Raw genomic sequence first — 20,536 nt, forward strand, 5'->3', positions numbered from 1 at the left:
AGGAGATGGGGGAGGAGCCAGAGGGAACCCGGCACCCCATAGAGACCCACTGTGCCCCATAGAATCCCCACAGTGAGGCTATAAGGGTACGCAGCGCCATTTTGGGGCCAAATCCAGGTTTTTTTTGGGGGGGTGACAATAGGGTGCTGTTGGGGGTGATGTTAGGAGATATGCGCCAGTTTTAGGACGCCAGTGCGCATGCGTCAGTTTTAGGTCGCCAGTACGCATGCGCCAATTCTAGGACTCCAATACGCATGCGCGAGTTCTGTAGCCGCACTACGCATGCGCCAATTCTAGTACTCCAATACGCATGCGTTTTTTTTTTGGTTTGTTTTTTTCCTCTCTCTTTTCTCCACGCATGCGCAGTTCTCAACACTAGTAGCACGCATGTGCTTGTGGTCTCACTTCAATGCGCTTGCGTCAGTCTCGCTGTGCGCATGCGCCCCGTTCACGTGGCGCCTGGTGCAGTTCCGCATTGTGGCCGCGCGGTGGCAGCACTGAGCGCGCTCGGTGTGACCGTGTCCGTCCGTCCGTGTCGGTGACGCGAAAAGCGCAGAGTCGGGAAGGGGAAATACCGGGAAAACAAGGAAAACCTGGAAAGCTTCCGCCGCTCGGGGCGGCCGCTCCCTGCGGGGTCCTTTCCCTCCGCCGTCGCGCCGTCGTGGCGTCATCACCGCGCGTCCTTATGGCCGTGTCGCGGCTGCCCGGCGCCATGCGCCTGCTCCGCTTCCAGCGCCCCGGGGCGGCCGGGCCCCGGCTGGGGCTGCAGGAGGAGGAGGGCGGGGACGTGGTGGACCTCAGCGAGGCCGAGCCCGAGCTGCCTCGCTCCATGCGGGCCTTCCTGGAGAGCGGCGAGCACGGGCTGGCGGCCGCCCGCAGGTGGGGTCCGCAGGGGGTCGGCGGGGCCCGGAGATGGGCGAGCCGCTGCGGAGGGCGGTGCGGGGGCCCCGCGGGGGCGGCGCAGGGCGGGGACCGGGGCGTCTCGGGGGGCGCCGGGGTCCCCGGGCGCTGCGGCGGCGATCCGGGTCCCGAGGCGGGCGCTGAGTCTCGGAGGTGCCACGTGCTCCCCGTGCTCAGCCCCGCCCCGCAGAGCGCTGGCCTCGGGCCGGCACCGTTTGCCGCGAGCGGGAGTGCGTCTGTTGGCTCCCATCGACGACCCCGAGAAAGTGATTTGCGTGGGGCTGAACTACCGGGACCACTGCCTGGAGCAGGACGTCAAGGTGCCCAAGGAGCCGCTCATCTTCAGCAAGTTCCCCAGCGCCATCACCGGGCCCTTCGATGACATCGTGCACCCAGCCGAGAGCGCTGTGAGTGCCCGCGGGCCCCGTCCTGCTGCGGGGTACGGCCCGGCCCGGCCCCTCCGCACACCGTCTTCTCCCCCAGGAGGTGGACTGGGAGGCGGAGCTGGCCGCCATCGTTGGGAAGGCGGGGCGGCACATCCAGGTAATGCTTTGTCAGGGACGCTCCCGGCCTTGTTGTGTGTCCCAGTCCTGGTGGCCGAGTGGGTCCCCGTGCTCTCCTCCACCCACAGGAGTCAGTCGCTATGGAGCACATTGTGGGCTTCGCTGTGGCCAACGATGTCAGTGCCCGAGACTGGCAGATGCGAAGGAACGGGAGGCAATGGCTGCTGGGGAAGACCTTTGACACCTTCTGTCCCATAGGGCCGGCGATCGTCACCAAGGACTCAGTGACAGGTGGGGACCTCACGGGGTGGGAGGCTTTTTTCCAGCTCCATGGGATGACACATCTCCTCTGCAGATGTCCACAACCTGCGCATCCGCTGCAGCGTCAACGGGCAGCTGATGCAGAACAGCAGCACCAACCAACTCGTCTTCAGGCTGCCCCAGCTCATTGCCTGGGTGTCCCAGTATGTAGCACTGGGAGGAGGGAAACAACAGCATCCTAGTTATTTAGGCACTTGACATCTCCTGTGCCTCCCAGGTTTGTCACGCTGCGCCCTGGGGATGTCCTGCTGACAGGAACCCCTCCTGGCGTGGGGGTGTTCCGGAAGCCCCCCATGTTTCTCAAGGTGAGCACAGGGTGGGGTCACTGCATAGGACTGGGTGGGTCCCGGTGGCAGAGCAGGAACAGCTCACTCTCAGGTTAGCACTTCAGCTTCACGTGTCCCCCTCCATATCCCTCATCACCAACCTCCTCAGTAACACAGCTTTCCCCCCCTTTCTGGGTTCTCAAGTCCTGCTGAAAATAGAAAACCCAGGCACTGCTCTACCCCCGTAGCTCCCTCCCCGTCCATCCTCCCTGTTGGGGTAGAAGGAGCTGCCACGTGCATAGGGCTGCAGCATCTCCTACCTTTGCAGCAAGGTGACGAGGTGCAGTGCGAGATCGAGGAACTGGGCATCATCTGTAACAAGGTGGTGTGAGGACCGAACCCCCCAACTCAGACCCCCCGTGCCTTGATGCGACGGTGCTCAATAAATCTGCACCAGGAGACAGCTGCTGCTCCCGGCTTTATTGCTCTGCAGGGTTGGTGACTACAGCTGCATGAACTGCTCAAGGAAGGCTTGTAGCTTCTCCCGGCCCTCACTGGAGCAGAAGGGCTGCACAAGCTGCAGAAGGGGCCCCGAAGGGCTCGGCCTCTCCTTCAGCACCTGGGGAGGGTTGGGGGTGTCACCTCCAAGACAGCTCTTGGGGATGGGGGCAGAGATCTATCCACTACACTCACCCCTATGTTCTTGAAGCTCTGCAGTGTGCTCAGCACCAGGCTCCACCTGGGGCGCTCTGGAAAGAGAAATCCCCAAAGGTGCCCCCTACCCTGTTCCACCCACAGCACCGCTGGGGCGGGAGGACCCCCAGCATCATGCTCCCACTCACCCAAACCATCCTTTGCCAGGAACTGCTGCAGTGCAGATGCACATGTGGCTTCTGAAGGGAGAGCAGGGTCAGCATTGGGGTGGGGAGAAAACCTCAGTGCCCCCCCACAGGACTGCAACCCCCTCCAGCTTCAACAAAAAGCTGGAGTTATGAGTGCAAGTGCTGTAAGTGTGCCTCCGTCTCCCCCAGAAGTGAGTGGGGCTGACGTGGAGACAAAATGGGTGGCCCAGGATCGTGTGGGAGGTCTGGGGGAAGCCCTACCAGGCTGGGGCCAGTTGTGTTGCTCCAGGAAAGCCACTGCTCGCACATAGGTCACCAGTACAGGGCTGAGGAGGTGACAGAAGAAGAGGAGGAAGCCGGGTGAGTCCTTGGGCTTGCAGATCTGAAAAGAGACAGTTTTTCAATTAGTTTGTTAAGCCTCAGTGCCCCAAAACATCCTGGGGCTGCCTAGCAGGAAGCCCCTGCGTACCCTGAAGAAGCGTTTACAGTGGTTGTCATCACTGTCATTGTCACTGTCACTGAAGTCAAGGTTGGTCCAACGTGATGTCCTGCTGCATCGCCGTGAGGACACATCGCAGAGATAGTGCTCGCCCTCCTGCAGAGTGAAGCTTTGGGCTGGCACTGCATGTCCCCACCCCTCACCTCCTGATCTAGGGGAGCAGTGGACTCGTGGCACAGTCTTTTGTTCCCTTCCCAACCAGGACAGGAGGGCACCTACCTCTTCAGCCTCCAGCAGCCTGCACAGCATGAGCTTGTCCAAGACATCCTGGCTCTGGCAGTCGAGGGGCTGGCAGGGCTGCGGGGAGAAGGAGGTGGCAAGGAGCTGAACGGCCACCTCCATGTGCCATCAGCAGCCCTGGTGCCACCTGCATCTACCTTCAGCCCCAGCAGGCTGGGGGGCAACAGCTGCAGCAGTGCCAGGATCTTTTGGTGCAGCTCATCTTCACTGAAGGTGATGCTGGAGGGACAGGGGGCCTCCCCCACAAAGGGCAGCAGCTCCAGCAGCAAGGCACGGATGGCACAGGCTGTGGGCACAGCATGGTGAGCAGCAACACTGCTGCCCAGCACAGGGACCCCCAGCAGCACCCCACCACTCACCTCCCACTGCCTCACTGGCAAAGATGGGCACAAGTTGGGCACTGTGGTGGCTCAGCTCCCACTGTGTCTCTGCTGAGTCCTTGACGACCACCACAATGTCACCAAAGGGTGCAAGGTAGTAGAGGGTGACATGGTCTCTGAGTAGGGCCAGGCTGTGCAGCACCAGGGCACGGAGCTGCCCCGAAAAGCTCACATCATGCTGCCGCAGTAGCGTCTCCTCCAGCAGCCATGCAAAGTCCACCATGAGCTGGGAGAGCCGCACACACTGTGGGAAGAGGAGGGCTGAGCTGGCCGAGTGTTACAAGCAAGGGGCAGGCCTGGAAGCTTGCTCCAGCAGCAGACATAGCTGGAAACCCCAAAGGGCTCTGCCTCACCTTGCGGTGCTTGTGCAGCAGCAGTGCTGATGTGATCCCCACAGCTGTGACGGCGGAGCACACAGTGGCATCTGCAAGGAGCGAGAGGCAATCAGCTGTCTGAGCTCTGTTTCCAGTGCAGGTGCTGCCATGCAGCAGCCACACATGAAAATGAGCAATAACAGCAGCACAACTGCTGTCTGTCAGGGAGGGAGTGGGGATATATGGTCCTTTGAATTTCCATGCCTGCCCACAGAGCCCCATACCAGTCAGGGCATGCAGGCCAAGTTTGGTCACCATCATTTCCTCTTCTGCCTCTGAGCTGGTGGTCATTCTGTGCACTGGACCATCTGCCCTGCTGTAGTCTGGATGGCTGGAGCAGTAGGAAATAAGAGTGAGAAGTGAGAAAGCAGGGCTGGGTACAGGTACTGGGGGAAAGGCCCCGCTCCCCCTGGCTTACAGCATGCCAAGGATGGTGGGCAGCAGCTCCTCCAGTGGCTTCCCCATGCTGCTGTGGCAGATGAGGCTCTTTGCCACAAACTCCTGGAGTGGAGGACACAGCCCATGAATACCTACAGCCTGCAACTGACTCATTGCTTTCAGTCCCACCAAGAGCTGCCCCACGGGCTCACAGGATCTGTGCAGATCTCCCTCCCAACACCCCAAGCCCCTCTGTACAACCCCACAAGGCTCACATAGCCCAAAGCATTGCTGCAGCACATCTTCCAGGGCTGGGCTGGATTCTGGGAGCCAGCTCTACCACAGCAGTCCCAGCCAGACCCATCACCACTGTACCTGCAAGGAGAAGGGCTGGGCCAAGTCCACACGAGCACAGCCAAAGCATCGGCACAGGGCTCGGCATGCAGCCCAGAGGCAGGCCCCAAGGCTGAGAGGCTGAGCACTCTGCTGGGGGGAGAGTGAAGGAAGCATTAATGGGGTGACAGAAGGGACGCCCCCACCCCAGCTGGGGTGCACACAGTCTCACCTCTCCATTCGTGCAGAATCTGTCAGGGGTGCAGTCATAGGCAATGCCCACAGGGACCAGGAGGATGTCAGGCACAGCACTGTCCTGCATGGCGCGGTACAGCAGTGCCAGCCATGCACGGGCAGGGCTGGAGAGGTGCCACTGGGCACAGGGCTCCTCCAGAAAGATCACAAGAGGTTGCCGGCTCCTCAACACCTCCTCGAGGTACTGGAGAGAGGGGTGAAGCTGAAGGTGATGGTGGCACCATAGGGTCATGCAAGAGGTGCCACCACCCATTGCTGGGGGTTTAATGAAGCCTGGCAGCTTTGCCCTTCTGACTGAGCCCAAGATACCCTCACTGAGCACCTTGGGAGCTTGGGGGGGGGTGTTTTTCCTCCACTGCAGGAGCTGGAACTGCATGATCTTAAACCCAACTAAACCATTCCCTGATTCTGATTCCCACCCCAGCACCAGGGGAATGCCAGGGTGAGACATACTGAGGCCAGCACAGCCACTGGGAGATCTCCATCGTGGTCACTCAACGCCTGCTCCACCGTTGTGGGCAGGAACACTGCTCCCAGGCAGCCAAGCAAAGCCCTGCGGGGAAAGAAACCATTATGAGTGCCCACCCTGCACAAATCCATGTTCCCACTGCCAACCCTGCGCCCTTCCCACTCCCTAGCCCAGCTTGCTGTGCACAGCTGTATTTACCCCATGTGGGGAAGCAGCCATGTGCCAGCCTGAAAGAGGATTCCCCATGCCTTACCGCAGGCAAGAGCTGCAGTTCAAGTTGCCCACTGTCACCCTGGGCACCCCCAGGCCCTGGGAGAAGAGGAGGAAGGAAAGGAGCAGCCCATCCAGCTGGGACTTGTGGGTGGAGAGGAAAACCAGTGGCACGCTGGGCTGTGGGGATGGAAGATGCAGTAAGAGCTCGGCACAGCAGTGTGCCAGGAGCAGGTGGTCAGGTTCCTCACCGTCCTGGCAGCCTTCAGCACCATCTCCAGCTGCCCCCGGTGCAGCTGTACGCTGAGGAAGAGGCGGCTCAAGAAGCGGAGCAGGGCCCAGCAGCACAGCCTGTGGGGTAGAGAAGCAAAGTACAGGGGTGAGGGCTGCACCCATAGCCCTCCAAAACCTCAGCCAGGCAACAAGACAGCACCCAGGCACCAACCAGGGCCATGGGCATGTGCTTCCCCCATCACTGCACTGTCCCCTGCCTCATGTTCCCCATCCAGGCACCAAACAGGGCTGTGCAAGATGGCTCACTGCACAGCATCGAATCCTCATCTTGATGCTCAGGCTCCCATGTACCAAATAAACAGCTTTATTATAAATTAAGTTAAAACATTAAAGGCTGGATGTGACAAGACCACCCCCTCTCTCCCCAGCAACAAAAGCTCAAGTCAATTACCCCTCCATCTCCCCGTCCTCCCGCACACTGCTTACGGGAAGGATCCGAATGCTTTTATCCCCTGGGTAATTTCTTCCCTTTAAATACTTCAGACTGCTCAGAGGGTTCTTTTATTACAGCTCAATCAGACAAGCAATTAGGCTACAATGCAACCTTTAATTGCCAATTTCTCAATGACAGGAGGTAAAAAGGAAAAAAGAAAAAAAAAAAAAAAAAAAGGCTTAGAAAGAAAAATTTCCTTTTGCTTTGCTTTCCATCCCCCCCAGTGTGGCCTTTTTCCCCCCCTTTGCCACTCTGGTATTGCACTCCGTTCTGCAGAAGGGACAATACCCCCACAGGGCTGTATGAGGAGCAAAGCACCATGCATGGGGCTGTGCACAAACTGAAGGATGAGAGAGTGGGGCTGGGAAATGTTGTGCGTCCCACACCCACCTGAGAATGGGAAGACAGAGCGGGGCCTGGATCCCAGCTAGGATCCCAAGGACTTTCTCCTTGCACTGCTGCTGGAGCTTTCTCTCCCCTCTGCAGCCACGTGTCTTGCTGGCAACGAGGTCCTGCACCCTACACGGAGATGAGGTAGGAGCAAGGGGTTAATGCGTTTTTCAGCAAAAGACAAAAAAAAAAAAACAAAAAAAACCAGCTATGGATTACAGTAATTACAATGTTCTGACTGCCAACCCTGTGCTGTATAATTAGCAGTGACAAGGGTGGAGGTGACAGGTGCCTGACGAGGCCACATCACCCAGTGCTGTGCAGCACAGAGCAGCCCCCGTGTGAGGACCCTGTGGGGGTGGCACCAAAGGGGAGCAGAGAGCAGTCTCCAAACACCTCTTATTCCTGCAGACTCTCTCCAGCAGGTCTCCGGGGGTGTTGTTGAGCACTTTCCAGCCGCCTATAGCCAGGACACAGCAGATCCGTCGCACCAGCCAGCCCCGGTACCTGGGTGAGACAGAGTGCTGAGCACAGTGAGCACATGCAGGGTGCTGGCACTGCCTTAGCCTCCTACACACATGCTCTTGGCAAGCATTTGTGGCTCCGGTTCACATCTTATAGCTGAGGAAATGTGCTGGGAACATGATGGTGGCTTTGGGCTGCGTGGGAAGCTCTCCAGGCACCAGGCAGCCTCCCCAAAGATGCTGCTGCCAGCACCAGCCCGCTCAGCCCACAGCCCCTGCCAGCAGCAGGGACGCTCCATCCCAAGCTGGGACTCCCCCAGATGTGCCCACATCCAAGCTAGACAAACACCACTGGGTCAGAGAGGGGTGAAGCTGAAGCTTTGAGTTTTGCAGTGCACAAGAAGCTGGTGTGAGGCACTCAGGTAGCAATGTGGCGATTGATACTTCTGTCTTCTTTCACTCTCATCTCCATCCTCACTTCAGCATCCCGCAGCTCCTGACTCTCTGAGCAGAGATGAATTATTCAAAGAGCTTGAAAGCTGAGAGCTGGGATATTTCAAGCAGAAGGGAGCATCGTGACCCGATTTGGGGAAAAAAAAAAACAGCATGAAACTGCCGAACCACCAGGGACTGCTCCAAAAAGGAGAGGAACCAGGGGAGTCCAGCACCTCCAAAACCAGATAACTGCAGGGGAGCAGCCACATCATCTCCTCAGCATCACAGCAGCTGAGCTCCAGCACATAACCATGGGAAGAGGACACACACAGGGGGCTGGGAGTGAGCTGGCCCAGCATGCATGATCTTCCTTGTGCTGGAGCACAAAACAACCCCTGCCCCTTCTCAGGCTCTTCCCAACAGCTTCAAGAGTCCAAGTGTTGATTTTAGAACTCACAAACCCTTGACACTGTGGCTAGCTACCCCTCTAGGCCATAAGGGTGACAGTCAGAAGAGGAACAGACCAAGCCCTTTCCTCTCTGCTGTTATTAGTTCTCTACATTAGGAGATATGCCTTCCATTCAGAAAATAATTAGCATGACTGCTTTCTGAACTAATTAGTGAGCAGTCATGACAGAGAGGCATACCCACACTCCAGTGCCACAGAGGAACTTAATTCCACTGGGACTCAAAGAACAAAACCCGGTATGAGTGCTCTGCCCAGCACTCCCAGCAAAGGGAGCCTCAACCTCACCTGGTGTCCTCCTCCGTCACCCAGGTGGCACTGCGAAAGCCAAGGGAGGAGAGATGTGCGTGGTAGAATCCATCCTGGGAGCAGAGCAAGAGAACAGGGTTGGCCTTGGCTGGGGGAGGTAGCAGCCCTTGGCTGAACCTGGTCTCACCCAGCTCCTCGGGGTGCAGGCCTGGCAGCAGCGCCCCATGAGTGGCCGGAGCCAGCGCCGAGAGGGGATGAAAACTTCCACTCTTCGCCCCGAGTCAGAGACCCAGGCCTTCATCTGAAAAGAGGCAGAAAGATAAAGGGAGGGAGGAATGGCATGAGACATCCTTCACCTGAAAATAATGAAGTGTGCACAAATGGTGCTCCAAATGCACAGCCACTGGGGAGAGGGGAAGCCCCACTGCTGAGCTTCTTGGGGTGAAACAAAGGTGCTGCGTGCTGGTGCTGAACCCCCCAGAGCTCGTCACCGAAACGCGTGTGCCACCGTCACTGCAGGAGTGTGGGGATCTGGATGGGGCAGGACCAGCACTCCAGGGTACTCACCATGCGCTGGTGGGAGCGAGCCCTCAGAGATGTCTGTCACGGCCACGGAGCTCAGCTGGGGAAACACAGGCAGAGAGCTGGGACACATGGGGATGTGCACCTTGTCCCCATCCCACAGCACAGAGAGCACGACAGCAGCCAGGAGGCCTCTCCCCCAATAACAGGGATGGGGGTGGCAACAGAGTGGAGGCAGGATGGGATCCATGGGGAATACAAAGGAGGTACTGAGCCCTTCCCCACTGCAGGCACCTGAAGGGAAGGGAGCAACTCCTCAGTGGGGAGATGAGTTGTTCTATTGTAGAGGGAAAAGGGGAGGGGGGGGGGAACAGCAACCAACGTACCAAAAGCCCTCGGGAAAATAATTTCTTCTTTGTAAGACAGCTCCAGCACAGCTGCAATTGACTTTTCCCTCCCACGCCCTCCTCCCCCAAGCAACTCAATCCCAATCTGCACCCAAAACTCCCATGGTCTCCCCAGGATGCAGAGATCCCCTGTGATCCCAGGAGGGTCAGGGGCACCCAGAGCAGTGTTGCTTTCTACTGTGCCCAAACCTGACCTCACAACGATGGTCCCAAGGGGAAGGGTCAGGCAGCAAGAACAGCCCAGTGTTCCACTGCTGCTCCTGGAAATCCCCAAGAACAGACCCACTGCTGCTCAGCCAGCACAGCTTCCCCCAAGGAAACACAGCAGGAAAATAAACCACTGCTAATGAGGCACACAGGTGCCAGGAAGAGCAGGGTGATGGCCTGGGGCCACTCACGAGGCAAAAAACCCTTCTGGCCAAGCAGGTGCAGGCAGGGGGGCTGCAAACACTCCTTCCCCCGCTTCACTTCAGAGCGGAGATTTTAAAAGTCATTTCATTCCAGGAATCTGCACTCAGCGAGGCTCCTCCTGGCAGCTACCAGCGCGCGAGCACTCGCTCACATGGAAAAACAACCTGTTTGTCAAATGCAGTGGGGAGCCAAAGGGGGAAACAGGGCTGATGTCAGCACGTGCTGTGTCACCTGGAGGCACCCACAGGGGACCCCGGCCAGGTACTGACAAGGGGTACATGGAAGTGCAGAGAACAGGGACAGCCCGTCCTTGTTCCATAGGGACACTCACCTGCAGTTGCACTATGCCAGCCGAGGGGTCCCGTGCCCTGCAGCTGGGGGAGAGATGAAGGAAGCAGTCACATAGGGTCAGGCCTGAAAAAGGGGCTGTTGCACAGGGCACCCCCACGGACCCAATGTGCCCCATGGGCAGCGTGGAGCACAGGGCCTCGAGGGGGTCCCCACCCCACACGGGCTCCTTCCCCTTCACAGGCCCACAGGGTCTGGTAGGTTTGGAATCCCCCCCCTGCATGGCTCCCAGAGGGTTTGGTTGGGGGTCCCACCCTGCATGGATCCCTTCCACACCGCACGGGGCCCCACAGGACCACGTGGTAGGAAGAGACCCCAACAGGCCCCGGAGGGGGGAATCGGGCCTGCATGGGTCCCGCAGGGCCTCGAGCAGGGACCTCACCCACGCAGGCCCCAATCACACAGGCCCCACACCGACCCCACGGCCCCACCTTATCACAGTCCGGCGCTGCCGCCCCGCTCCGCCCCCCGGCGCCCCTCCCTCCCTCCGTCCCTCCCTCCCCGCGGCGCCGCGGGACCCCCAGGGCAGCGCGGGAGGCGGCTCTCGGCGGGGGATCGTGTCCAGCCCCAGAGCGTCATGCCCGGCCCAATAGGATGAAGCCCAACCCCGCAGGACCCTTCCCAGCCCCATAGGATGTTCCCAGCCCCACAAAACCGTGTCCTACCCCATAGGGTCATGCCCACCCCCGTAGGACAATTTCCCATCCCTGCAGGACAATGCCCAGCCCCATAACATCATGCCCAGCCTATAGGCCCATTCCCATGCCCTATAGAATGCTGCCAACCCCTTAGGACCATTCGCATCCCATTTCAGCTGAGAGCAAACATAGCTCCATCCCCTGGAGCCCCGTGGCCCTGGGCTGAGCCCTGGCTGCAGCTCTTCACACTCCACATCCCCCAGGTTTTATATGATCTTCCATCTTTGGGATTTGTTACAAAAATTGTTTGTTTGTTTAAAAAAAAAAAAAAAGGGATTTGTTAAAATGAATTTTATGTGGTCTCTTCTTGCAGCAAACCTGGTTTAGGGGGATTTCAGTGAGTCACCATGACAACCCAGTGCTGTTCTGGGGAAACTACTGGGGAGAGGAAGGCTGCGAGCACTGCGGAGTGGGGAGGGGACAAGGCAAAGGGGCAGTGGTGGGGCAGGGTGGGCACTGGGTCTGTGTGCAGGTCACAGGACTATGCCCAGCCCCGTAGGCCCATGCCCAACCCCTCAGGACAATGCCCAACCCCATATGAGATGTGGGGAGGCAAGTGGAGGGGCCATGGGGAGTGCTGGAAGGGGCCCATCTCAGCATGCAGCGGCCACAGTCGCACGCCCTCTACCACGCAGCCCCCACCCCAGCGCTGTCCCAGCACACTGGGTTGGACTGATGGCCAATTTGGGATGGGGAGGAAAGTGTCCAAGCTGGGAAAAGCCTTCCCAGAGAGCTCAGCTCAGCTTTGGGGCAGCCAGAGGACACGTCCCTGGTGGGCCAGGCAGGTGGCAGGGGGCCAGCACTGCTCTACCACAACAGGGGCAAGATGTCCCCAGCTCTGTCCCATGGGGCTGAGCTCAGTGTATGCAGCCCCATGTGCTCTGCTTGTCCCCGGCCTCGTACAGGGGGACTGGGCTTGGTTCCCTGGGAACATGTTTTTCAGGGGTACTGTGCAGCATCGTGAGGGACCCCATAGACCAGGGGAGATGTGGGGGAACAGGCCCCACATAGGGCCCACAGGGTCTTGGGGAGGTCCCACCCCATGTGGGCTCCTTCCCTTGATCAGGCCCACCAAACCCTGGGTGTCTGGGATCCCACTGATGTGGGGCACAATATGGGCTGACCAGCCCCACTGTGTGTCGTGCTGCACTGCTGTCATTCACCACACACTGGTATGGGTCACCACACACGGCCACGGGTCACCATACACTGCCATCATTCACCACACACCACCATAAATCAGTCACGATCCACCACTGCCATAAGTCACGATTCACTAGTGTGGGTTGCAGCACACTGCTATGGAGTGCTATACACTGTCCTGAGCCACAGCAGCCTGGTGTGGGTCACATCACACCAACAGAACCTTGCACCCCATGGGCACAGCTCACAATCACCCCCTGACCAGGGCTGGGTGGCACAACACTATATCAGACACCTGAGTATCCCCTCCCTATCAGTATGCCCAGCACAGGGCTTTGTCCCTGTCACGACTCAGTGTCCTTGGGGCCGTGACCCATGAGAGGCAGTCACCCTCCAGGGGGGTTGGGAGGAGAATGGTGTTTTTCTAATCATTTTCCTGCCATAAATAACCGACCCCATGCAAACATTCTGTTCCCACTCATGCTGCACGCATTCCTCCATCCACTGCCTGTAACCCACAGCTGCAGAAATGGCTCTGCCCTATGGCTGCCCCCAGCCCCACGGATCCCCTGCAGTAGGGAGAAGACAGCAAGATGGTTCTTCTGACTACAAAATACCTTTTATTGTTAAAAGGTGGTGGCCGCCGGGACACCTGGGACATGGGGAAGATGGAGAGAAGGGGGAAATAGCCCCTGATTTCCTGGGGGGCACCACGCATGGGGTGGGGAGAAACACCTCCCCCCAGACGCAGCGCCCGCACATCACTGTTAGTGGGATGGGATCAGGAGGGTCTGTGTGTGCCCCAAACCTGCAGGGCAGTGGGCAAGGGAAGGAGAACTGGGTGCGGGGGAAAAGGGAGTAAGGGGAGAAGGGGAGAAGGAGCAGCAGGCAGCAGGGGGGTCTGAGAGCCACCGGGGGTCAGAGCCCCTCACCATGCCGTGCGGGTGCCGTGGCGGCAGAGGATGCGGCGGAAGGACCTGCGGAAGTCCTGGTTGAAGATGGTGTAGATGACTGGGTTGAGGGAGCTATTGCAATACCCAATCCAGAAGAAGAACTTGAAGACGCCGTCAGGCACTTTGCAGCGCCGTGGGCAGACGGCGCCCAGGCTGTAGAGGAAGAAGAAGGGGAACCAGCAGAGCACGAAGACGCCGATGACCACGGCCAGCACGAAGGTGAAGCGCTTCTCTCGGTTTGCCTGTGCCTTCCTCCGCCACGGAGCAGGACTCAGCACCGGCGCCAGCACCACGCGCCCTGTCCCTGTGGCCACGGTGTCCCTGGGCCGCCCTGAAGGCTGTGGGGACCCTCCAGGTGCCGCCAGCTCCCCAGTGCCCAGCAGCGAGGTCCTGTCTGCAGGCAGGGGATGGGGTCCCGGGGCACCCACGTGGGAGGTGGGGGCAGCGCTGGGGGGGCTGAGGGCAGCGCGGGGCTGGCGGCGGTGCCGGTGCCGGGCAATCAGGTAGATGCGCAGGTAGACAAGAATCATGATGAGGCACGGCGCAAAGAAGGAGCCGACGCTGGAGGAAAGGATGTACCAGGCCTCCTCGTTCAGCTTGCACTGTGGCCGCCCACCCGGAGCCGCCTTCTTCTCACCCTTATAGACCAGCGGCGGCAGCGAGATGGCGGCGGCGATGCTCCAGACGATGCCGATGCCACACTTGACGCGGCGCGGCGTGCGCTTGGCGTTGTACTCCACGGCGCGGCTGATGGACCAGTAGCGGTCCAGGCTGATGGCGCACAGGTGGACGATGGAGGAGGTGCAGAAGAGCACATCCAGCGCCAGGTAGATCTCGCACCACACTTTGCCAAAGTACCAATAGCCCATCAGCTCGTTGGCCAGCGAGAAGGGGATGATGAGGACAGCCACCAGGATGTCGGCAGCCGCCAGGGACACCAGGAAGAGGTTCTGGGGTGCCCGCAGCGAGCGGCTGGTCAGCACAGCCAGGATCACCAGCGTGTTGCCCGCGATGGTGAACAGCACTAGGAAGGTGATGGCAGCAGCGATGGCGGCGGTGGCCTGCACCGAATAGTTGCCTGTGGGGCCCTGCATGGCAAGGGATGGCAGCCTGGCCGCAGGGACAGGCTGGTGGCACTCAGCATCCCCTGGGGGGACAGGGGATGGAACGGCAGGATGGGGTGGAGGAGGGATGGGGGATGGGGGTCCCGATGAGCATCGTGCTGCCTGCACCTTAACCCTAACCCTAACTGAACCCTAAGCCTTCACCCTAACCACAACCACAACCCCAACCCCAAGCCTGCACCCCAGCCCCACACCCTGCCCGCGGGTCTCTGGATGTTCCCCCCCCACCCACCGCCGCTGTTACCGGTGCCGGTGCCGCCGGGCTCTGCTCCTCCCGACGCCGCCTCTCCAGGTTTTATTGGGGACGGGAGGGCTCTCAGCTGCCCCCGCCCCCGGGGCGGACCCGGGGACACGCGGAGGGACCGGGAGCTGCGGCAGGACCGGCGGAACTTCGGCACCGGCTGAGTCCCGGTAGGCAGCCGCGTGTCACCACCCGGTGCCCGCGTCCCCTTCTCACCGCTCCCAGCGCCGTCATCTTCACCCCAGGACCTCCATGCCGCACGGATACCCCCATCCCTTCGCCAACACGTGTCCCCCTGACCCCCCACTCTGCACCCACATTCCTTTGGAGGACCTCGGAGTCACTGTCCCGCGCTGCCCTGAGCCCCTCCGACCCCAGAGATACTGACCCCAAACCTGTGCTCATCCATTTCTATGCCAGCCCCGGGGCTGCCTCCTGCACAGCCCTACGCTGAGATGTGGGGTGAGGAAGGGAGAAACACAGTGAGGACCCAGACCCCTGACCCGCCACACACACCCCCCGCACCCAGCCCCGCCAGGGAAACCCCCAGTAAGCCCACACCAATAAGTCTCTGAACGCCAAGGAGTGTTTTTTCCCTTTTAAGAGCTTATTTTGGTACATTCATGCACAGCCACTCCTTGGGGGAGGCCCAAGAAGGGGAGGAGCTGCCGCCCACCCTAACCTCAGCCGCGGGGCTGTGCTGGCGCCGTGAGCAGCAGGGATGGGCGATAAGGGGCACTAACACAAAGCTCCGGGCTTCACAGCCCTCCACGTGCTCAGGGGCACTGAGCCCCGCAGCACGGAGAGTTCCCACCTGAAGTTTCCCACCTGCATTTCCAGTCTGCTTGGCCCGGGGCGGGATGGGCAGCTCCGCACATCGGAGCCAGCAGGGCAGGCGTGGAGCCCAGCACCAAACTGGCGGCTAACTGTTCTTTTTCCCTCCTGTGTTGCCATATTTCAAGTCACAGACCCATCTAGGCTGGAAAACCCTCCCTTGAACACCAAGTGACCCACCAGCTTGACTACCTCTACCTGGAAAGGGTCAAAGGATGCAGTTCGCGCCTATAGTTCTGAGCAACACCAGCAAACTGTGGCCGGGATGCTGGGGGAGGCAGAGATGGACACAGCTACCCTGCTGCAAAATGCACGCTCTGCAGCACTCCGCTGACTGCCCGGGTCCCTGACTCTCCTCCCAGAACTAAGTACTGCAAACCCACACAGCACTGAGCCCCTCACAGCTGATTTCAGATCAGTCGTACCTCTCCCTCCAGCTCAACCTGCAGGTCACAAATACCCGTGAAGTTTATCTCTTCACTAGCCTGGCTGCTGCTGACGGACAGAGGGGATGGCTGCTGGATGCTGTCTGCTGCGGACACTGTGCTTCTGCTCACATAGGTCTCCAGGGATTTCAGGAGCTGCTTTGGTTTCTTTTTGGTGGAGAACTCCAGCTCTGGAAAGGTCAAAGAGAAGCATGAAAACAGCAAGCCTGGGATGGTGCTGGGGATACAAGCTCCTGCGTAAGGCATTACCCAAATATCAATATGCTTTATCCCCTCTTGTAAAGCTCACAGTCACGTTTGCTCACAAAGCACAAAATGCTGCCTGTCACCCCCCAGCGGAGCTCAGCAACATAGCCCTGAGCACTGCAGCACCTACAGCAGACCCCAGTAGAGGGGAAGCCCCAGAGCTGCTGGGGATGGAGGATGAAGGCACAGCAGCTGGACCGTAAAGTATGAGGGAGCCATCAGCACACATATGAGCAGCTCTGTTTACATCAGGGCTGTTCCTTCTGGCATAAATTTCCCAGCTGTTTAATGTGGTGCTTACTGCTCCACTTAGGTAGCATGCTGCAAACAGCATTTATACAAGCTTTCCCAGACAGGAACAGAGGACAAAGCACAGGGCAACTCACCCTTCAGTAGGAAGCCAGAGTCAGCAATGGTCTTGTGCTGTGACTTCCAGACTCGGTAGAGCTGCAGGAATGCCGCTGCATACAAGTCGTTCAGCACGGCGATGACTTGCTGCCTGCGGTTGCACTCTCTGGCCGGGAGCAGGGGACTCAGTCAGCACTGCCCACACCCCAGCACCCCAGGGCTGCTCCTCCTGCCCAGCAGCCCTGCCGCACAGCCCTCGGCCGCTCACACCTCACCTGGAGAGACACTCCTCCCTCAGGGCCTGCAGCACGAGGCGGGTGATGTTCACGGACATGATGCAGAAGGGGAAATTCTGCAAGAGAACCGGCCTTACATCAGCTCTGCTGGAAGGGAGCTCCTCTATTCCAGCACTCTGAGGTGCTCAAGGACCCCCAGCCCCACTACACTCCACCTGCATGGCCCCAAACCCATGCTGAGAGGGTGAAGGCAACAGATTCTGGGATCGGGGCAGTAATACTATGAGTATGGGCTCAGATGGACATTGTACTTCCAGCCAAGCTCCCATCCAGGCGCAAGAAGTAAGCTTAAGATGAAAGCTTAGGATGAAAGCTTAATGTCAGCATCTCAAGTTAAAAACACCTTTGATTCAAGAAAGCTCTGTTCACCAAAATCTTATTCACACCAGAAAGCCAACCCAAGGGTGTGGCTTCAGCCTTCATCAGTGCTCCTCAGCTCTTTGGGGCCCACCTTCCTCACCTGACCAGCGCAAGGAGGACCATGCAGCCATCCACGCTGCTCAAGCTGACAGAGAAATCACTGACAAACTCCCACCAAGCAAAGAGCAAAACACCAAGCCCTATCTCTGAAGAGAAGCAGGTTTTCATTGCTTATCTTTCCACGAGCTTTAGAAAGAAACAGATAGTTACCACCACAGAGGGCGAACAAAGGAGGAAGACATGCCTGTGTCTCGTGCTGGGAGAGCTTGAAAATCTCTAGAGCTAGAGGCAGTGTCTGAGAGTCCATCACGAAGTACAGCATTTGCATCAAGCCCAGCATCCCCGTCCCTCGCAGGTCAGTCCCTGGATCTGCACCTTGAAAGAAAGGGCACTCTGACAAGCCTGATACCTCTCCTCCTTCTTGGGCTGACTGCATACAGCCCTGGCATTTCACAAGTGGTGGAACCACACTGACTCTCTTTGGCAATGGCATCCAGGGGGAAAGCTTTTTGGGAATTCACCTAACAGGCACTGAACTGATGCCATGGCCTCTTCCATGTGGGCACCAACAGGCACTGGTTCTCCCACCCACACGCCTATTTCCATATTGTCTCTAAGAATTAGTAGCTCTACTTGTCCCAGAGCTGAAGCCCAAAGCCAGTTGTGTACTTGATGCTATAGAGGAGAGGGAATCGTTCACCTTCTGCTGAGGGTTTCAGCCTTTATTACTAAATGGCCTATTAACTCCAGTCAGGCACACTGAAAACTCAGCTGAAGCCACATTCAAAAAGGCAGAGACAGCTTTAATCACACAATGTTCATTACCCAGCAGAGGCTGAAAGCAATCTGTGACACAACCCCAGTGCCAGAGCCCTGACCAGAGCTTCACTAATAAACCAGCTCTCCAGAGATGCCTCATTAGCCACAGCGACTGCTTGCTAATGAAGAACATTAACAGCCCCAGAAAAGCAACTACAGCAGCTACTTCTGTAACACTGATTGGATACAGGTAACTGTGCCAGGGGCAGCAGATGGCAATGGACAAACCAGGCCAGATGTTGTCCTGCCTGTGACAGCTGTCTGGGGTAGCAGCCACATACCTTCTCTGAAATGACAGCAGGAACAGCAGCTGCATGAAGGGAGAGGTAAGGAGCACGGCTCCGGATCTCACCTCTGGAGGATGGAATGGGAAAACCAAGAGCTCTCTGGGCAGAGGTTTGCTCTCGAGGTCTCTCCATGCTGTACCTTGAAAGCCAAGCTCCTCCCAGTGCGTGCCGTAGCGCGGGCATCCCAGCCGGGAGCAGGTCAGCTTCTTGTAGATGGTCTGCAGGATTCTCATGTGCACTGCTTGGTTATCATCCAAGCCACCTGACAGAGGAAAGACACTGAGCAGCCTGCTGCCCCCTCAGTTGCCACCAGGGGGACGTGGTGGGACAGCACAGCAACCACCACCAGCTGCAGCGTGGCCAGAGCTGCTGTAGCAGGAGTCAGGAGATCTGTCCCCCTCCACCAGCAAACATCAGTGTGCCAGTAAAGGAAACAGGGAACACATCCCTTGGGACAAGCATGCTGCCATAGGTAAAGAACACAGATTGTGTTGTGCCCGAGACTTCCTGAGCTGCTCCACATGAATCCCATGCAGGAGCAACAATGCTCAGCGTGACACTGGTGGGGACAAGAGCACACGTGTGGCAGTCTGGGGGATGTGAGGGAACACTCACACTGAGCGATGGCGAGAGCCAGGTCCCGCTCTCCCTGCAGCTGCTGCTGGAGCCGGGGGGGCCCAAAGAGGAAGTGAAGCAGAGCAGCCAGGCCCTGCCTGCGCACTGTCACTTGGATCTTCTTCTGCAGAGAGAACAGGCAAAGAAATGAGGGTGCACCGATCCCCTGGGAGAAAAGCCAGCAGGTGAGCTGGGAGGGAAAGGGGTCACACAGAGCTCAGCCGGAGGAGGGCAGAGGCAATGGGAATGAGGAGCATAAGACAGAGCTGCCCAACCACTGAGCACAAGGCAGGGAACAACTCTGGAGTGAAGGTTGGCCCTGCACATACCCTGCACTCAGACAGGTCTGCGGTCTGGAAGAACTGCAGCGCTTCATTGAAGGATATGAGAGGCACGGAACCAGCTGATCTCCCCAGCAGCACTGCAGAACAGCACGGGGCAGCATCAGCCCTCCATCTGCTCCAGGGCAATGAGTACCAGAACCATTTCTGTCTGATCCCAGAGCAGCAGCTGCTTCCTGGGGATCCTCTGTGCTGCTCTTCACACCTCAGTGCTGCAGTGACACCAAGGCTTGGAATGGTGGGGAATGAGGGGAGCCTGTAGCCCACTCCTTTTCCTATCAGCCCTTTCCCCAGCTCTGTTCCACCACCCCAACCATGCCCCTCCCCAGCCCTTCTGGGAGCTACGCCCCCCTCCCTCACACTTCTGGGACCTGTACCTGACTGGATATCCTCCACTGCCTCCCACTCCTCCTGGGCACTCCGCTGCTCCGCACTGATCCCTGCCAAGGGAAGCACACACAGGAGGCAAGAGCTGGGGAAGACCCCGAGGGGTTCACGTGCCCCTTGCAGCCTTTATCAGGACTCTTTGGTGGCATCCCCTACCCCACGTGCCATAATGAAACCCAACAATCCCTACCCCAATGCTACTGGAGGCTGGGAGGCCTCAGGACTGAGATTTCAGCCTTGTCCCCTCCTGCTCCCAGGCCCAGAGCTGCTCACCCCTGACACGCGTGGGAAGGGGCTCAGGGGGCACGAGAGGCTCCTCGGGCCGCGCAGTGTCAGCTGGGTGGGCGTTCATGGCCTGTAGGGGGAAGGTGCTGGTCAGTGGGTCCCTGGGGTTTTCTCAAGGGCCCCCAAAGCTCCAAGGCGGCCTATGAGGGTCTGAATGTACCCCAACGTCCTCAGGGTGGTGCGAGAGGTGCCCAAGGGGCCCCAGAGCGGCCTAAGGGACTTTAAGGGGTTGCAAAGATTCCGCAGTGCGGCCCGGGGGATCCTCAAGGCGCCCACAGGGTCCGCAGCGCGGCCTAGGAGGTCTCCGAGCGCTGACAGGGCTCCCCAGAGGGGTCCCAATGGCGCTGCCCACCCCCTTGGCCTCCACCCGCCACATCCCCCGACCCTCGCCCCGTGTCCCCCCCCCCGCCCGTTGGCCCCGCTCCCCCCGCCGCTGCCCCCGGCCCCGTGACCCCGCGCCCACCGGAAGCGGCTGCGGGACCTCCCGGCCGCGGACCCTCCCGACCGCCCCGCAATGCGCAGGCGCCGCCTGTTACCTGCCGGGAACTGTAGTTCTGGGACCCCGGGGAGCGCGAGGGACTACAGCACCCGGCATGCACCGCGCGGGAGGGACACGGGGGGGGGGGGCGGTATTAATGGAGGGGGCGGGGATTGATCGAGGGGG

General features: G+C 59.1%; 4 protein-coding genes across 7 annotated transcripts; 1 reads left to right on the forward strand and 3 right to left on the reverse strand.

Annotated features, from left to right (window-relative positions):
- Nucleotides 1-494: 494 nt before the first annotated feature.
- LOC107323701 (fumarylacetoacetate hydrolase domain-containing protein 2-like) lies at nt 495-2,453 on the forward strand. The gene is made up of 7 exons (XM_015883041.2): nt 495-879; nt 1,091-1,307; nt 1,384-1,443; nt 1,532-1,694; nt 1,759-1,867; nt 1,942-2,029; nt 2,319-2,453. The coding sequence occupies exons 1-7, from the start codon at nt 686-688 to the stop codon at nt 2,379-2,381; spliced, it is 894 nt and encodes a 297-aa protein (XP_015738527.1). The 5' UTR covers nt 495-685; the 3' UTR covers nt 2,382-2,453.
- Nucleotides 2,454-2,455: 2 nt separating this feature from the next.
- Nucleotides 2,456-10,921, reverse strand: GPAT2 (glycerol-3-phosphate acyltransferase 2, mitochondrial). 2 transcript variants are annotated; one of them, XM_015883039.2, is made up of 23 exons: nt 10,821-10,921; nt 10,373-10,415; nt 9,269-9,323; nt 8,889-9,002; nt 8,741-8,814; nt 7,484-7,594; nt 7,088-7,216; nt 6,222-6,321; nt 6,014-6,150; nt 5,745-5,844; nt 5,269-5,475; nt 5,079-5,189; nt 4,744-4,826; nt 4,550-4,656; nt 4,305-4,375; nt 3,931-4,195; nt 3,709-3,857; nt 3,551-3,628; nt 3,302-3,427; nt 3,094-3,214; nt 2,833-2,883; nt 2,684-2,739; nt 2,456-2,609 (listed from the first exon to the last, which is right to left on the reverse strand). In XM_015883039.2, exons 3-23 carry the CDS (start codon nt 9,269-9,271, stop codon nt 2,493-2,495), a joined length of 2,310 nt encoding a protein of 769 aa, XP_015738525.1. In that variant the 5' UTR covers nt 9,272-9,323; nt 10,373-10,415; nt 10,821-10,921; the 3' UTR covers nt 2,456-2,492. The 2 variants fall into 2 exon arrangements, with proteins under 2 accessions (XP_015738525.1, XP_015738526.1); XM_015883040.2 differs by having other exon boundaries at nt 2,493-2,609; nt 5,079-5,186.
- A 1,906-nt stretch (nt 10,922-12,827) lies between these two features.
- Nucleotides 12,828-15,033, reverse strand: ADRA2B (adrenoceptor alpha 2B). The gene has a single exon (XM_015882937.1). The coding sequence runs from the start codon at nt 14,275-14,277 to the stop codon at nt 13,159-13,161; it is 1,119 nt and encodes a 372-aa protein (XP_015738423.1). The 5' UTR covers nt 14,278-15,033; the 3' UTR covers nt 12,828-13,158.
- Nucleotides 15,034-15,134: 101 nt separating this feature from the next.
- Nucleotides 15,135-20,402, reverse strand: ELMOD3 (ELMO domain containing 3). 3 transcript variants are annotated; one of them, XM_015882938.2, is made up of 10 exons: nt 20,336-20,402; nt 19,861-19,942; nt 19,578-19,640; nt 19,189-19,280; nt 18,860-18,983; nt 18,384-18,506; nt 17,383-17,513; nt 16,698-16,774; nt 16,461-16,588; nt 15,135-15,998 (listed from the first exon to the last, which is right to left on the reverse strand). In XM_015882938.2, the coding sequence occupies exons 2-10, from the start codon at nt 19,937-19,939 to the stop codon at nt 15,793-15,795; spliced, it is 1,023 nt and encodes a 340-aa protein (XP_015738424.1). In that variant the 5' UTR covers nt 19,940-19,942; nt 20,336-20,402; the 3' UTR covers nt 15,135-15,792. The 3 variants fall into 3 exon arrangements, with proteins under 3 accessions (XP_015738424.1, XP_015738425.1, XP_015738426.1); XM_015882939.2 differs by lacking the exon at nt 20,336-20,402 and adding an exon at nt 20,033-20,251; XM_015882940.2 differs by lacking the exon at nt 20,336-20,402 and having other exon boundaries at nt 17,383-17,507; nt 19,861-20,252.
- Nucleotides 20,403-20,536: the final 134 nt, after the last annotated feature.

Source organism: Coturnix japonica, chromosome 22 (genome assembly GCF_001577835.2).
Source record: "Coturnix japonica isolate 7356 chromosome 22, Coturnix japonica 2.1, whole genome shotgun sequence".
Classification (NCBI taxonomy): Eukaryota; Metazoa; Chordata; class Aves; order Galliformes; family Phasianidae; genus Coturnix; species Coturnix japonica.